The sequence below is a fragment of the Micromys minutus genome (genome assembly GCF_963924665.1).
Source record: "Micromys minutus genome assembly, chromosome: 2".
Classification (NCBI taxonomy): domain Eukaryota; kingdom Metazoa; phylum Chordata; class Mammalia; order Rodentia; family Muridae; genus Micromys; species Micromys minutus.
Window position 1 is genome coordinate 82081553 of NC_137971.1, and position 17156 is coordinate 82098708.

The 17156-nt window shown below is 36.9% G+C and overlaps 1 protein-coding gene across 2 annotated transcripts in view; it reads right to left on the minus strand.

Moving 5' to 3' along the window:
- Positions 1 to 17156, minus strand: part of PDE3B (phosphodiesterase 3B) — a 119241-nt gene that overhangs the window by 39337 nt on the left and 62748 nt on the right. For both annotated transcript variants that reach the window (XM_080912031.1, XM_080912030.1), the window contains exons 2-7: positions 14519 to 14569; positions 11734 to 11982; positions 8866 to 9005; positions 2666 to 2772; positions 1988 to 2195; positions 1385 to 1458 (exon numbers count right to left, since the gene is read on the minus strand). In XM_080912031.1, the coding sequence (XP_080768157.1) occupies positions 1385 to 1458; positions 1988 to 2195; positions 2666 to 2772; positions 8866 to 9005; positions 11734 to 11982; positions 14519 to 14569 (829 nt within the window). The remainder of the gene's footprint in view (positions 1 to 1384; positions 1459 to 1987; positions 2196 to 2665; positions 2773 to 8865; positions 9006 to 11733; positions 11983 to 14518; positions 14570 to 17156) is intronic.

The following is a 17156-nucleotide window of genomic DNA, read 5'->3' on the forward strand; positions in this document are numbered from 1 at the left end:
TGTAAACAGGCTGGCCTTCACTCTGTAGCCCAAGCAGGCCCTGTACTTGCCTCCAGAGTGGCTAACAAAGCCTGCCCCAACAGATTTAGATAAGCTTTAAATTGCTAAAGCCAAATTATTTTTTCTATCAGAGGGTGTAAAAATTGTACTTAAAAATGTTTTTTCCCGGAAATCTCTCTCTCTTTTTAATTCAAATGTAAGAACTCTAGGAATGTGGCTCAGTGGTAGAGCCCTTGCCAAGTATTCACAGGGATCTCAGTTCAAACTTCAGCAGCATAGCAAATAAGTTAAATATAATAAAAAATTAATAATATTAACTCTCTCTTTACCATTATGTTCATTAGCTGTGAATATATCTTTTATCAAGTTGAAGAACTATCTAGCTGTTACAAGTTTTGATTTTGCCACAAAGAAAATTGTTATTGCTTCTCCTTTTCTCTCTTGAGACTATCATGTGATTTTTTTTCTCTCTCTGTATTTGGTATATATTATTTATTAACCTTGTAAGCAATGATTCTTGCATTTTGGAATACTATGAGACCACAGGGGATATTTTTACATTTCTAAATTCAGTCTGCTCATATTTTGTGTTGCCTGTTCTTGTGTTCCATGTGGATGTGGCGTTAGAGTAATAAAAGTCAAATGAGTCAGCTGCAAGGTTGTACTGCCTCTGTTTTGGGGAGTATGTGTGTGAAGGATTAGTCAGTCTTCTTTTAAACAACCTTATCAGGTGTAAATTATATAAACAAACAAATTTTTTAAACCTGCTGAGTACTATATATTTTAAAGTAAATTTTATAGTCCAGTAATGGTTGGTAGGAGCCTATATCTGTTACCCTTTTGCCTAAGATAAGCCCTTTTAGAGTTTATATGTTCCATAACAATTTTTTTAAATTATGGAATAGCTAAAATTTCATCAATAGCATTTCTTGTCTAAGGGTATCAAATGCTTCATAAGGACACTAATTATTTCTCTCAATACCATAAAACTACATAATCTCTTTCAAACATAAATCATGTGGTACAGGTTTCAACATTACTAATTCCACTATTTCAAAACTAGCCATAAACAAACACTACATTCATACGCACAACACATTTCTTGCTCTTCAAATTATACCCAACCCCTGTCACTGGTCATTCTTAGTAATTCCTGGAGAACAAGTAAAAACCACTGTACTACCTGCCGCAAAGATGGAGATGTGGGAGCTGTGATGTAATCAGTGTGGAGCATTCACTCAGCACACGTGACTCTCCTGAGTTTCACCCCAGCACCACAGAAAACAAAAGCCCCCAGAAATGTAAAACTAGGTAAATGTATGTTTAAAGTAGCACCGTAAAACTAGCCTTGAACTCAAAAGACACAGAACTGATGCAGTCTCACCTGATTTTTCACTGTGGTGGTCTGTACTATCGGGTTCACATGTTGAAACATATTTGAGTATTTGGTGTCCACAGCTTATAGAATAAAACAGATAAATATATATGACAAATGAAGTTTTGCTTTATTTTATCTAACTAGGAAATCTGCCTGGTTTTTAAATGAGATCTCAGCTGTAACATATACTACAACTCTAATCTGTGCATAAACCTGAACCATATTATCTAGAAAACTGTGTCCTTAAAGGAAATAACATGCTTTTGAAAGCCAATAGGGGAATCTAAATTAAAATTGAAACCTTTATTTCTATTGAAAACAAAATAAGAAAACCAGATCAATAGGAAACTGCAAAATAACCACTAAGTGGTGTATACTAGACAACTGTTTGCTGAGACGATATGATACCACTGCACTTTACCTCAGATACAGACTGTTTATCTGGAGACTAATAGCACTGAGCTGAGAAAAGGTTTATTTAAAACCACTATGTATATCAAGAGGATAAAGTTTTAATCCACCTTCCACTTACAATACAGCGTCAGAAACTGCTAATATCCTAAGAGGACTTGTGTTCTAAAACAGAAACCAAGTGGCTAGGGTACTTACCTGCTGCACAGATTGCTGTCAGAGCTCCTAAGGTACTGATGGGAATCTGCTACACTGGGTGCATTGCCCAGTGGTCTATGTAAAATAACACTCGGCTTAGTAAGAAAATCAGTATCAGGAAACCCTATGGGTGACCGGCTAGCTAGAGAGCCAGCAGACACTGGTACATGGCTTGAAGAATTCAGAAGACTGAGGCTGGGCAAAGCACCTAAAAATTAAGAGAGAGGATATATAAGTAAGTACAAAATTATGAGTATGCATTTACTGTATGTTTTCAGTTTTTATAAAGAGCATTTGACTCCTAAAAATTAAATTTCAATTAAATAATAAATTTTTGTTTATGCTGGGCTTTGATGCAGTCTAAGAATGTAAGCAACTGGTGAATTTGTCATTATCAGTCTCTGGCATAACAACATATACTAGGAAAACAATGAGTTTCTTTAAATGTCTGACTGCACAGCATAAATTTTTTGAGTTCACATTGGTCTGGATCTTTTACATTTTTTATGAAAGCCCTGTGATTTCAAGAAACCATTTACATTCTATTTAAAAAAAAAAAAAAAAAACCAGACTGTCTTAAGTTCCAACTACTTGAAAGGCTGAATTAGAAAGAACTGAAGGGTACAAAGTCAGCCCGTATAACAGTAAAATTATTTGTAAAACAGAATGATTTCTTACCAGCTCTTCTCAAACCTGCATGGTGCATCAGCGACACAGATGATGACCTCTGCTTTGGAATTGTCAAAAGATTTGAACTAAAAGGCCCATTTAGGTGGCATCCATGACTAAAAAAAAAAAGAAAAGAAAAAAGAAAAAGAAAAGGGAAGAATTTTTAGATCATAAAAGTTCCTTCTTTTTCTATTTTATCTTAGCAAATCAACTAGCAAATTAGTACTTCTACACTCCAACACAGGACTTCTGCCTCAGACCTAGAGGAGATTCAGTAAAGCTTTTCTATTAAAAGGGCAAAATAACATATGCTTCTGACTTTTCTGTTCATGTTTCTGATGCAATTTCTCATTGTTGCCACAGTAGCAAAGAAGCCTGTGAATACTCTAAACTGGCAGGTGTGAGTTTCCTCATGAGGCTTTTCACAAAATGTGATGGAACAGGTTCGTCCCAGCAGGTGTAATTTATTCATTGCTCTGAAGGTAAGTTATCATCTGGAAGGCGTCTTGAAATACACTCTGGTTCCATCCCCACATTTTCCACTTTGGTAAATCTTGGATAGGTCAGGTTGGTGCGGTTTTCTAACGAGGTTTCAGATGATGCAGGTTTGCTCATCCAGGATTCTCACTGAGAACCACTGGCCTAAAATAAAGCTTTTCTTATTTTCTCAGAAACACTATCATTAACCTAGTCATTTTATGAAATTAAAATATTTACTATACAGGTTCTAGGATTTTCACTAACAAATTAAATATGCATACTGCACTACCCACTATTTAAGCACAGTACACTAATACATAAAATATGTTACAAACTGTATGAAAAACACAGATGTTGCATCTTCTTTAATGTACATATTTACTGGCCTACTTTCTTTTATACATTGTCCCCAGATGTGATCTCAAACATACACTGGCTGCCACTCCTGTACGTAACTTATGTGGCAGGCATTTTTCTTATAGTATGCCAAACTCATCACAGCAATTTCTTTGTCTATTTTCTTTCAACTTTTACTGCTATAAACTCTGTTCTCGGTAAACTCCTCCCAGCTCCTCCATCCTTCCAGCTCTTTCTAACCCCATTTACTCACAAGGAGCTTCTTTCGAAGTGCATATGTGTGTGTGCATGTTCATGTGTGTGGGCGCATGTATGTGTTCACAGGAAGATATACTTGTACTTGTATAAGTGTGTGTCAGGAGGCTTGAGGCTGACATATGGAATCTTCAGGGATTGCTCTCAACCTCACTCAATCTTTTCACTGAACCCAAATCTTGCTGATAGGGCTAGTCGAGCTAATCAGACTGATCCTGGGATACCTTTTCTCTGCTTTCTGAGAGCTGAAATTATAAACAAACCTCCAACCCAGCATTTATATAGGTTCTAAGAATCCAAACTCAAACCCTTATATGTGCACACCAAGCAGTTTTTTACTGAGCCATTTGCCCAGTCCCTAGAAATTAATTTCTGTCATTGATTTGTGAGTTCCTTTTGGGTCTGTGTCTTTTTCATATCCACAATCACTGTAAATATAGCACAGTGACTGATAACGGTGTTCAAAGAACTTGGGAAGGGCAAATAAATGATAGACTTTAGTTTTTACTTTACAACAGAGGACAGACCGTGTCTACTGTGAAATTTTGAGTACTTTTTCTTTATAGCATCAGCACTGTAATTCAACATGGATGCCAAACTATATAGGACGTTTTTAACGAGCCATCAATCTTTTTTATCATTTTTATTGGATAATCTCTGTATTTTCATTTCAAATGATATCCTCTTTTCCCCCAGCCATCGATCTTTAAAGATCTATATTAGTGTAATAACAAACCTTGCACTGTAACTGAAATACACGAATGAGAATGGCTAGAAAGTGAGATGTTTCATAAAATGGGAGGGGGAGTTAGAGAAATCCACAAGCTGAATAGATTACTTCTTACTGAACAAAGCTGCTTTTCTCAGACAGTGATAGCTTTTGCTGATCATTTGGTTATTTGTTCGAAAGCTTCAGGAAATCTAACACAAGTTATTTTCATGTAGAGAGCTTTCCAGATTATTTTCAATGCTCTTTTTAACCAACAACATTTCTGCTGTTTCTGTTGTTTTTCAGTGTAATAGTCCAGTGCCTCTTGTTACTACCCTCATTCTTTGAAAGACATTGATTTCCATCATTTCCAAGTAAGACTGCAGACTTACCATAAGGTAATAACAGATTTTCAACTTCCAGACTAAGTGTTAAGAATCATTCTATAGGTATTAGTAAGACATCCCAAAACTTAATGGTTACAAAAGCCATACAATTCTACTTTCCTTAGGAAAGGTTGAAGAATTGATGAAGGACAGTAAAACTGTCTAAGAGGCTAATTCAATAGAGTATGTAAAGTGATAAAGGAGAAGGTGAAATATGGGGCAACATTACAGATAGACTTAACTGCTATTTGTAGAATGAGGTACAGGGTACAAAAAAATATCAGCAAGTATTCAAGGTAATTTAATTTTGCAAACAATCCCTGCTCCAGAGAAAGATAGAATTATACCAAGAAACAAAGGCCCAAAATGGAGAGAATATTAAAAAGACATCTGAGGGATGAGAAATTTGGTTTCAGTTACATTCAAAGAGGTTTATTACTGTAATCATGTTAAATTCATAGTCAGGGAAACTCTAATCAGACACAAAGCTGAGTTCAAACCAAGACCCAAAAACCTAAGATGAGAGAGAACTATAACAGTATCAAGGTGAATACAGAGTTATTACAAAACACCCTAGAATTTCCTGAATAAAAGTATCACTGTTATTAACTGACGTCATTTAGTGTATATCTATATGATGGTCGCATGACTTTTTAAATTCTCTAATATTTACTTAAAATTCAATGATTTAGTCATACTAGATATAGCCCAAATGTTCAATAGCCACATGTAGTTACAGGCCACAACTTAAGACAGTGCAGATGTAAATTATTTGTCTCTGCATGGATTTATTTTGTATAGCATGGATCCAGAGACTTGCATTAGAAAAGAATGGTGGTTGTTGCTGTTTTACATATTCTTGATGATCTCACTTATGGTTTCCATTGCTGTGATTAAATGCCATGACAAAAGAGACTTGGAGAGGAAAGGGTTTATTGGTTTCAGCTTAGAACTCTCAGGTCATACTCCATCATTGATGTAAGTCAAGGAAGGAACTCCAGGCAGAAGCCTGGAGACAGAAGCCATGGAGGGGTGTGGCTCAATGCTTGCCCTGCAGGGTTTGCTCAACTTATTGTCCCCAGGACCCAATTAGCCCAGAGAACACAGTGATCTGGACCCTCACACACTGATCAGTAATCGAGAAAATGCCCCACCAGCTTTGCCTGAAATGCCTGATGGAACTGAGGTTCCTCTTCCAAAATGACCCTACTTCTGTCAAAACTATATAAAATGAGCCATCACACTGTTATTCCAACTATGTGTAAAGAACATTTGGAAATTTATTATGGAGAAACTCTAGCTTCTGTACATTAGAAAAATTATATTTAGCATTTAATGTATATGTCTATTTAGAGGAGACACATATCATAAAACCAATTACTCTTTTGGCCAAATTTCTAAATCTTTGATGAAAAATATGAGTCTGTCTGAATATGTTAGATGAATCCAGATGACTCTGTGCACATGATACACACTTCCCAACTCAAGATGGACATCTACATCATATTTTTAATTATAATTATGTGAGGCAGTACTGAGATAAAAATGAGTTGAATTTAATATGTCCAACATTTTTAACTGAAAATATATTGCCATACTGCAAAAATGGAAAGTAAAAACAAAAACTTAAACCCAACTAGGGTTCATTTCAAGACAATGACTCCTTCCTATGGCAAAGACACCTAAGTCTTCAACTCACTCCCTTTCCTATTGGCCTGTATCATACTTTCATTTAAAAAAAAATAAAACAGGGCTGGAGAGATGGCTCAGTGGTTAAGAGCACTGACTGCTCTTCCAGAGGTCCTAAGTTAATTCCCAGCAACTACATGATGGCTCATAGCCATCTGTAATGGGACCCGATGCCCTCTTCTGGTGTGTCTGAAAACAGCTCATATATGTGTACTCATATAAAACAAACAAACAAACAAACAAATGTAATCTTTAAAAAAATAACCAACTATAATGACTATATCCAAGGCAAAAATTTTACTGCTTCTCATTCTTCTGTACTATAAATTATTCATACTTTACTCTACTGTTCTATACATTAAAGTTTTGACCAAACACAACAAAATTCAGGTTAATAGATCATAAAAGAATGTGGAAGTTATAATTACCTGAGTATATTTCACATATAAATCTTGTTAAATGTATGAACAGCTATGACCCAATCCTGCCATCTACTGTTTCAAGTGTGTAACTGACACAGCTCACAGTCAAAGTTTAGCCTTTTGACACCTGCTCGGTCTAAGAGAGTGTAGCCTCGTGCAATTTTCATTCATTACAACTTATCTACTAACCCAGATAACTGAATGAAAAGAAGTTTCTACCCACACAAGAAAAATGTCAGTATCTTTCATGGCTTTCAAAAGATGTAAGAATTGAATCCTCTGTTATCAAGGAAATGGTATTTATTAATATTCACAAAATTTTAGTTCCTCTATTTTCCCAGCCTCATTTAACTGTGGCTTCTTATTTGGCAGTATTTCATTTCAAGCCAGTCCTCAAGGTACTATAAAATATGCATGTGGTCTTGGTTTAAGCAGTAACAGAATTTGAACATTCTTGCTACCTTAAACTAGCAACTATGACAAGTCTGGAGAATATGATTTCTTTCCCAAAATCAGTAATTGACATACTACACAATGGATTAGTGACACCTCACCATAAGAGTAGAATGTGTGCCTAGCATGTGGGAGTGGTCTAGGTTTGAGCCTCTGCAGAAGAGGCCAGAAGAGGCTAAATTAATTTTAATTGCCCAAAACCAGAGGTTCTCAACCTGTGGGTCACAACCCTCCAGGAATCAAGTGGTTATTTCACAAAGGCACCCAGAACCATTTAAAAACAGATTTTCACACTACAATTCATAACAATAGCAAAATTATAGACATGAAACAAGAACAAAAATAATGTTATAGTGGGGGGGGGGCTCACCACAACATGAGGAACTGTATTAAAGAGTCACAGCATTAGCAAGGCTGAGAACTACTGAGAACCAAAGCCATCTCATGGATATGACTTTTAAAGGCTCCAACATCCTCTGTACCCAGCTGACCTAAGCTTTGATAACCTGTTACCTTTTTTTTAATAGTTTCTTGATTATAACTATTATTGATAAGGTAGACTGCACAGGCTTAATAAAAACAAGAAGTAACCCCAAACTGTCTGTTTCCATCATGCATCTGAAAACCCAGATAAAGACAGAAAAGGCAGTAACCGTACTCCAAAGAAAACTCCAAACATTTCTGGAATTGTCTGCTTTTCTTTTCTCTGGAATAATACTGTGAACAATACTTCCCTGAGTTAAACCTGCCTATCAAGCTCTCCTAGTGCTGCTCTCTTCAGAAGCCTGCATTCACCCTGGAGCAGCATCTCTCCGCCTTAGAGTTAACTCCCGAAAATGTATCTCATTCTAATTTCTTCACTGACAGCAACAAGAACCCTAGCCAGAGGTCAAAATACAGCCTCTATACTTGGGGGCTTCCCAGGCTTTACTGTGTTTAAAAATTAATACCTGTGATGTTCTAAGAATACTGTAACAGTTCTTTCTTGATTTTTAAGACTACTTCAAACTTTGTCAGAGAGAGAGAGAGAGAGAGAGAGAGAGAGAGAGAGAGAGAGAGAGAGAGAGAGAGAGGGAGAGAGGGAGAGAGGGAGAGAGGGAGAGAGGGAGAGAGGGAGAGAGGGAGGGGGAGGGAGGGAGGGAGGGAGGGAGAGAGGGAGGGAGGGGGAGGGAGGGAGAGAGAGGGAGGGAGGGGGAGGGAGGGAGGGAGAGGGAGGGAGAGGGAGGGAGAGAGAGGGAGAGAGAGAGAAAGGGAGAGAGGGAGAGAGGGAGAGAGGGAGGGAGGGGGAGGGGGAGGGGGAGAGAGAGAGAGAGAGAGAGAGGGAGAGAGGGAGAGAGGGAGAGAGGGAGGGAGGGGGGAGGGGGAGGGGGAGAGAGAGAGAGAGAGAGAGAGAGAGAGAGAGAGAGAGAGAGAGAGAGAGAGAGAGAGAGAGAGAGAGAGAGAGAGAGCAGAGTTTACCTGGAAGCGCTGAGTTCGTGGTGCGGCCTCGTGCCACTGCTGCGATCCCACCTAGAATAGTGCTCGGTAGTCAGCAGCGCTGATGCTCCTGAGCTCCTCCTCAGCTGTGGAGCTGAAAAACTGGTTTTGCTACTCAATCCCTGTCAAATAATTTCAAAACAGCTGTATAATCATACATTGTATGTTACATATTAGCACATCAAAAATCAATATAATAAGTACAGGTAAAACAAAACCTCATTCTGAAAATCTTCCAACTTTCTAATTTCTACTTCCACTTTCAATTTCCACATTTGATATTGTTAACTATTTTTTTTCTTAGTCAAAAAGCTCCTGAACTCTTGTGACAAACTACACGTCTTAATTTTTACATTTAATCATAGTTTGAAGAGTGAAAAAAAAATCAAAGCTTAAAAAATTGTTGTGGAATCAAAAAAAAAAAATGGTGTGGAAGACTGACACTAAAAATCCAATTATGAGTTAGGGTAGGGCCAGGGTAGTCACCATGTTTTATATTTTCAGCAAAAGGTAAATAAGTACATGATAGCTACTGTGGAAAAGCTCCAGGTTCTCAGTTACCTTTAAAATTAGTGATTAAATTAAGTGCACAGCATCTTAAATGTTATTTTACTGTAATTTTTAGTAAATTCTCAATTTAACATTTAGTTAAAGGGAATAATGCTTTTCTTAAACTATTATAAAAATAAATGTGCCCATGATATACATTTAATATAATGTCTGCTTTATACATATTCTCCACTAGAGACACTCCAACAATATTGAAAACTAAATACTGTATTTGTGTTTTCACAAGAACGCTGATTATGTAAAATTTTGTGGTAAGGTAGATGTAATAAATATAACTCTTGCTTACTTTGACTTAGGTTCAAATAATCTTTCTTAGTTTGTAATATATGTAAAAAATGTTTCTACTGAATTATCTGTCCCCTGTTGCCTGCCTTAGGATCCCCTTCCCCTAGCTAGACAGTCTTGTAGGGCCTCACTGTGAGAGAAGACTTTAGTCTTGTTGAAACTTGATGCCCAGGGCAGGCTGATACCCATAGGGGACTTCCCCTTTTCTGAGGAGAAGGGGAAGAGTATTGGGGAGAAGGACTAGTGAAGGTGGGTCTGGGAGGGGGAGAGCTTCAGTGGGATATAAAGTGAATAAATAAATTAATGGGAAAAAAAGAAGCATTTGTCCCTAATCCCTTTCTTTTTACTAATTATTTTTTCAGAAATTGAGACTCTTTTCTGATTTAAAATAAATCTTTGTGTTTATATGCTTTTTCAAACTCAGAGACAAATTGGATATAAAATTCTAATAAGGAGTTTAAAGAACAAGAAGAAAAGGCAAGATCATTAACTTCCTAGTTTTTAAATCAATTATATCAGCAGATTCCAGCACACTAAATTACTATAATTAACTACAAAGCTTAGGAAGTGAGCTATTTAGACATTCTGCTTAACTAATATGGTGTTTAAATCTACAAGAAAACTTTTCTATACACTAAATACAACAGCATAACAATGTTTTCAATGGGGCTATTCTGATTAAAATATTTTGTTTTCTTTTTTAAAGTTTTGGGGCAAAGTCTCAGTATGCAGCTCAGTCCTCTGTCCCTACCTCCCCAGTGCTGCGGTAACAGGATGACGCCACTACACCCTGCTAATGATTACACCTTTGAAGAATTACTCTCTTTAAAAATCACTACCTTAGACTCATAAATGTCAGTGGGAAATGAAAAAGAAAAGCATTTTGGGTGAAAACTCAAGAATAGCTAAAGAATTATTCTGTTAATTACTATCATCCCTTTTGGGTGCTGGTAATTATGTGGCGTACTAAAAAGTCACATGAATCAGTACCATTGTGAAATGATTCTCTAGTGAATATGGGCACTACTTGCTAAAATTTTTAAAAGTAGAAGCATCAATTAATTATCTATGACCTAGATGATCAATAATTTCAAAGTCGATAACTGTATTTGCTTAATTTTTCAATTTGCTTAATATAAACCCTAATATTGAGATCTGACAAAATCAAATTAACTCAAATATTCCATATTTTCCTTTTCTAGGTTCTGTATAAACTAGTACAATCTTTAAAAAGCAACTTAGTTGAATTTTTCCTTTTCTTAGTCAGTTCTTAGCAACTGAACTACATGAATCCCTAAAATATTTTAGCTCTAGAGCTTTATGATTTTAGATGTTGGAGGTGTCACAGTCCAACAACAGATAATGGCACAATAAACACATGTGATATGTACCAAGTTAATATGTCCTATGTGTATTGATTTATAAAGTAAAATTTTATCATTTTAAGTACCAAGACAAAATCAATTCCATATCTAATTATGAATAAGCCAGTGCTCACTGAGCTATAAAAATGCCAAGAAGTAAAGAAAGTCATGAGCTTAAATCTGTAAATATCATGAAGTAATAAAGCATGTTATTACAATGGCCACTTGTTCTTGGTTCAGCCACTGTAATTCCTTGACCGAGATTAATGATATCATCTTTTATGTAAGCCTAGAATTAAGTTCTTTGCTGCTTTCTACTTCTTACTACAATGGTATTAAGTAGTTCTCAGCATATAACTTGTAACTGCTAAATATAACAGTGATAGTTAAGAACTGCTAGAAGCTACATTTGCCCAGCATACATGTAAGGCCCTGGGTTCAATTCTTCGCCCTGGGAAGAAATTACTGAAAACTGAGTACAGAATTGCTTTCATTCAAAACTGTCCCTAAAACTTCAGCAGCAGGATCCTTGGAAAAGAAATTGTATGCTATATGACGTTTAGAGGAATGTTTTAATGAAAATGAGTCATTAAATGAAATAAATAAGACTGGATGATTACTGTATTTTAACCTTGTGAAGTTTTCGATCTCCTTTCTCTACTGGATCTTCTACTTCAGAGCAGGGGTAAAATCCAGGAAATGGTGTGAAAGAATTAATCTTTGGCCTACAGGAACCTGAAAAAGCACCCATCAAGCTGCTGATGCTCCGCAGAGAAGAAATGACTTGTGGGGGAAGGCTTGGGTCAATCAGAAGGTCTGACACCATATTCCGAGCTTCATTTAGCACTGAAAGATCAACTCCATTTCCACCTCCAGAATTCTAAAAGAAAAAAAAAAAAAAAAAGAAGAGGGGGATAAGTACTGTTACACAGGAAGTTTAACACTAAAAAAAAAATCTGATTTCAGGCAGCCACAGGTTATCTTCTGTAGGTGGAGCACAATGTGTACACTTTATTGTGACTGTCCAGAGGAAGATGCTGTATTGTCACCTCACTTCTGCAGTCTAGTCCAAAAGGACTGGAGGAGAAAGCACTTCTGCTTCCTCTACGTTCACTCTATCTTCTGTCTTAACCATGAGTCTTTGCCCTTCCATGCTCTGATTATTGGTTATGCTGTGCTGCCTTGAATGTGTGCTATACTATTTAATTCAGCTTTTCTAGTTTTGGGCCAGAGTTGGTCTGGCACCAACTAGTCTTTCTTATTAAAAGTAATTTGAAAGTAATACTGCTTTCCACAAAGAACCGGTTGAAATGCTATTCTCCTACATATCAGAACTAAATACAGATATGAGCTCATGTTACAAATTTCCATAAAAGTAAGTATTAAGCATCTCTGAAATTATCTGATCAGAGATGGCCTAAGAGAGACAGGGAATGTTAATTCTTCAGTATGAGAAAATACATCAAGTTGTACGTTTGTGAGCTGTGTACTTTTAGAGATGATTGCTACACTTTGATAAAGTTATATTTGATGCCTAATATCATACACAAGCTAGTCAGAAAAGTGCACGGTTCTGCACTTACAACTTATTTATCTTTAGATTTTTCCAGTAGTTTAGATTTTAACTGGGGATCTCTGTGAATGTGAATGATAACAAAATCCATTACAGTAGTAGTCAAAGAGGTATCCCATTTTGAGTCTGGTATGGCCTACTCCTTGATTTTATCTGACTACTGTGGTAGCATAATTTTGCTTACCAAGGTCCAGAGTGCATTTTCATCCTAGGGGTATTGTGGCTACTGCACATACTGTTTAAAAATAAAATTTAGTTTCTGGGAGCACCAAGGGTCGAGGTTAGATGACTCTGTTGGTCTTCCCGTGGAGTCCCTGTTCTCTTCAGTTCCCTCAATCCTTCCTTCAACTCTTCTGTAAGACTCCATATGCTCCATCTAATGTTTGCTGTGAGCCTCTGCACTTCTTTTCATTAGCTGCTGGGTGGAGCCTCTCTGAGGACAGTTAGGACAGGCCCCTGTCTGCAAGCACAGCAGAGTAACAGTAATAGTGTCAGGGATTGGTTCTTGTCCCTTGGAAAAGCAAGCATGTGCTGGACCTAGCCCCCTACACATATGTAACACTTGTGCAGCTTGGTCGTCATTCAGATCCCTTAGCAACTGAAGCAGAGGCTGTCTCTGAATCTGTTGCCTGCCTGCTTGTGGGTCCTGTTCCCCCAACTGGCTTCAGGGGGAGAGGATGTGCCTTGTCCTGCAGTGACTTGATGTGCCAGTAGAGGGAGTTAGGGGAGGTGTAGTGTGTAGAGATGAGGAGGGGAGGAAGGGAGGAGGATCTGAGTGAGAGGGTACTGGGAAGGGGCTGATATTGGGATGCAAAATTAATAAACAAATTAAGTAATTAAGATTAAAATGGAAGGAAGCATCACTATCATGGGAATAAAGGGAACTGCTGGAAGGAAGAGGGAAGGTTTATGGGAAAGAAAATATGGCCAACATACACTATTACACAGTATGTTATAAACACTTAAACGTTTTATTAAAGAAGATTAATCAATAAATATCTGTCATGATAAAAAACGAAATTTCAGGGGTTAGAGTGATGGCTCAGCAGTTAAAAGCACTTGCTCTTCCAGAGGACCTGCCTTCATTTCCCAGCCCCCACATGGTGGCTCACAAGCATCTGTAAACATCTTTAAACCCAGACATCCTTTTGTCTTTGATTCATCATGCACAGGCATACATAGAGCCATAACACACAAAATAATAAAATAAGCTAAAAACATTTAAATACAAAATAAAAATCATCCATTCAAAGGAGCATTCTTTTTTTAAGTTGGTGTTGAGACAATTAGTGAACAGAGCTGAGGATGATTCACTTATGTAACGTACATGGTTAAGTACTTAAGGTCCCTCTCACTGTGAAAAACATGCTTCAAATGCCACGTGAAATACAATTTATAGAGTATACTATACATGTGGACATCTGTAATTAAAAAAGATATACTAAAATAAAAACTTAGCAGTTTGTAAAAAATTCAATAGCATGTGTTTCCAAGCTATTTTTCTCTTTCTCCTCATATTCCTATTTTCACTTTCTGAGAATGATATATAATGCTTAAGTGATAAAAATGAACTTAATATATACATTATTCCATTTCCATTGATACACACATATATAAAGTGTGAAAACGAGAAACAGTTACTAGAAGACAGACAGGGCTTCTCACTGGGGATACAGTGGAATGAGGCTCTGAGGCCACAGTAATGCTCTCTACTTCCACATGGGTGCTAGCCAAATGGGAGGTTTAGCTTGTGGAAAACCAATTTATCATACAGAAATCCCGTGAGAACAGCTTTATCTAAAAAATGGGTAATTTCGACAGACATCAATACGTTCATACTCACCTGGTAATGAGGTTTACACCACTGCTTCAAGTCCCAGTCCCAGAGAATCATCTGTAAAAGAGCACTGGGTTACAAGCCATGGACAAAGACGTGCAGAGGCAAGCTGCAGCCTCTCCATTGAGAACGCCCACAACAACTTAGATATCAGAAAGGGAATAGAGAGATGAGAATAAAATAATCTCTCTACAGATTACTTCATTAACTTATATACTCTATAACTGAGCAACCTGAAGACTAAACAGTTTTCAGAACAAAAGCACTACAATCAACCTTCAAGTATTTATTTATTTTTTGGCTGGAAAGATGGCTTAGAAGTTAAGGGCACTCACTGCTCTCACTGATCGACCCAGGATCAAATTTGATGATGACGATGACGACTGTGACTATCCTCCTACCAGCCTGATTATGAACATTTTTTTTATATTGTAAGAATATGGATGGAGTAAGAAGGCATCACATCAAACAAAGCAAGCCTAACATAGGAAGACAAATACCACGTTCTCATTCATATGTGCAAGCTGAAAAAGTTATTTCGTAAAAACAAAATATAGAAAAAGAAAGGTGGGTTGGAGGAAGGAGAGAGAGGAGTTAAACAAGGTGTAAAATTACAGTTACTTAGGTGGAATGGTTTCTTTTTTTTTTTTTTTATTGGATATCACTGTATTTACATTTCAAATGTTTTCTCCTTTCCCCTAATCGCATCCCCCCTCCCCCTCCCGTTTTCTCCCTCTCCCAACAGCCCTCTCCCACCTCAGCACCTAGGCATTCCCCTACACTGGGAAAACAAGTCTCTCCTCCCTTTGATGTCAGACAATGCCATCTATCCTCTGCTGCTTTTGCACCTGGGGCCATGGGTCTCCCCATGCGAACTCATTATACACTGAATATATGTGTGGAATTATCACTACATTCACAATTGTGTGTCAAATTGAAAGGTTTTTTTAAGAACCAAAAGTTCAGAATTGTGTTTCATCTGTGTGTGAGGTTGGGTGGGTGTGCACACTCACACGCACGTCTCATTAGGAATGGGGAAATCGGAAGACATCCTTCAAGGCCTAGTTCTCTCTTTCCACTGTGGGTTCAGGGATGAAACATAAGTGCCTTCATCGCCTAATCCATCTCATCAGACTTTAAGCTTTAGAAATGTGGCATTGGTCAGATGTTTTTATTGTCCTTTACAAAAGCTTAATCCATAGCAATTTAGTGAAAATATCAAAGTTTGATCTTTTACTATAATGTAACACCAGGAGACAAAAAAAAAAAAAAAAAAAAAATCAACACAGCAGTTCAATTTAGGATAGGAAAAGGCTAGGTCTAACACAAGTCATCAAAAAATTTTAAGTATATATTCATACATGCAGTAAAAATTAATGAAATATAGCTAAAACTATGTATGTGAATTGCAGATTATTGAGCAGGACAAGTTAGAAATGTATACATTTACTCACATAAATGAAATATATGATATTGAGGTGTACCTCTGGAAATATTACTATATGGGATACTGTACAGACCTTTAAGGTGGTGAATACCTTTAGAGAAGAGAAGATATTCATACTTATGCAAACAGGAAACACTAATTCTAATGGTAACATGCAAAGTAGAAGGTGACGGGTAGAGGTGGAGCTTGGCCTGAAGAGTGAGATCCTTGGCATTTTCCACTACATAGCAAAACTGTGCCTTAAAAATAAAACAAGGCAATAGTAGATCAAAGATGCTCGGCTTTAGTCTTTATATTTTATGCATACTTTAAACATACTTATTCTGCTCTGGCCAAACAAAAGAGATTAAAGACACAAAGAAATAGAGATAGTTATTAGAGAATAAGCTAAGATATGACATAAAGGCAAAAGTGAAATGGACCTAGTTATCAGACATCTTACATGGCAGGGTCTGCGGCATTATGTGTATTTGATGGTAGAAGAAGTAACCAGACTAGATGCAGCTAAAAGAGCAAAACATTTTTTGCAGTGCTGGGTAGAACCATACGGCATGCATGCTGGGCAAGCACTCTACTACTGAGTCAGAGGCAAAGCCAAGGAGGGAAATGTCTGACCAAAGCATTGCTAAATGTGCCTGTAATATCAAATTCTGCATGTGTAATTAACACATACACATTTATAATGATAGAGGAAAGTTTTAACTAGAAAACAGAAATGATATTACCAGTTAATATTTATCAAATTATGATATTGACTTATGTGCTATTCCACAGTATCTGGAATAGTTAGAGATTAAAGAAAACACAATATTTCTTAACTGTGAAATCTAAATTTAATTCTGAGTCCCATATAAATTTCAGTATTTAAAAGTTACTAACTTTATCTTAAAAAGTGTTCCATGGTCCAAAGCCTGCTTATTTGATAATTTGATCACTCAGACCTTATTACTATCTCTAAAATGTGTATTTTTTCAATTGTGTTGCATTCTGTATCCCATGTACAACTAACAAAAGGCTCAAACTAAGTTTCCTAAAAACCAATGGCATTATAAATATAGTGACATAAACATCCAGTCTAAATGGAGACTCTCTCACAAATGATACAAATGTGCAGTGTGACAGCACCACTCAAACTCATGAAAGCACTTATAGAGGCAGGAATGCCACCAAGATACACCATGGCTACTTTCAAATCAA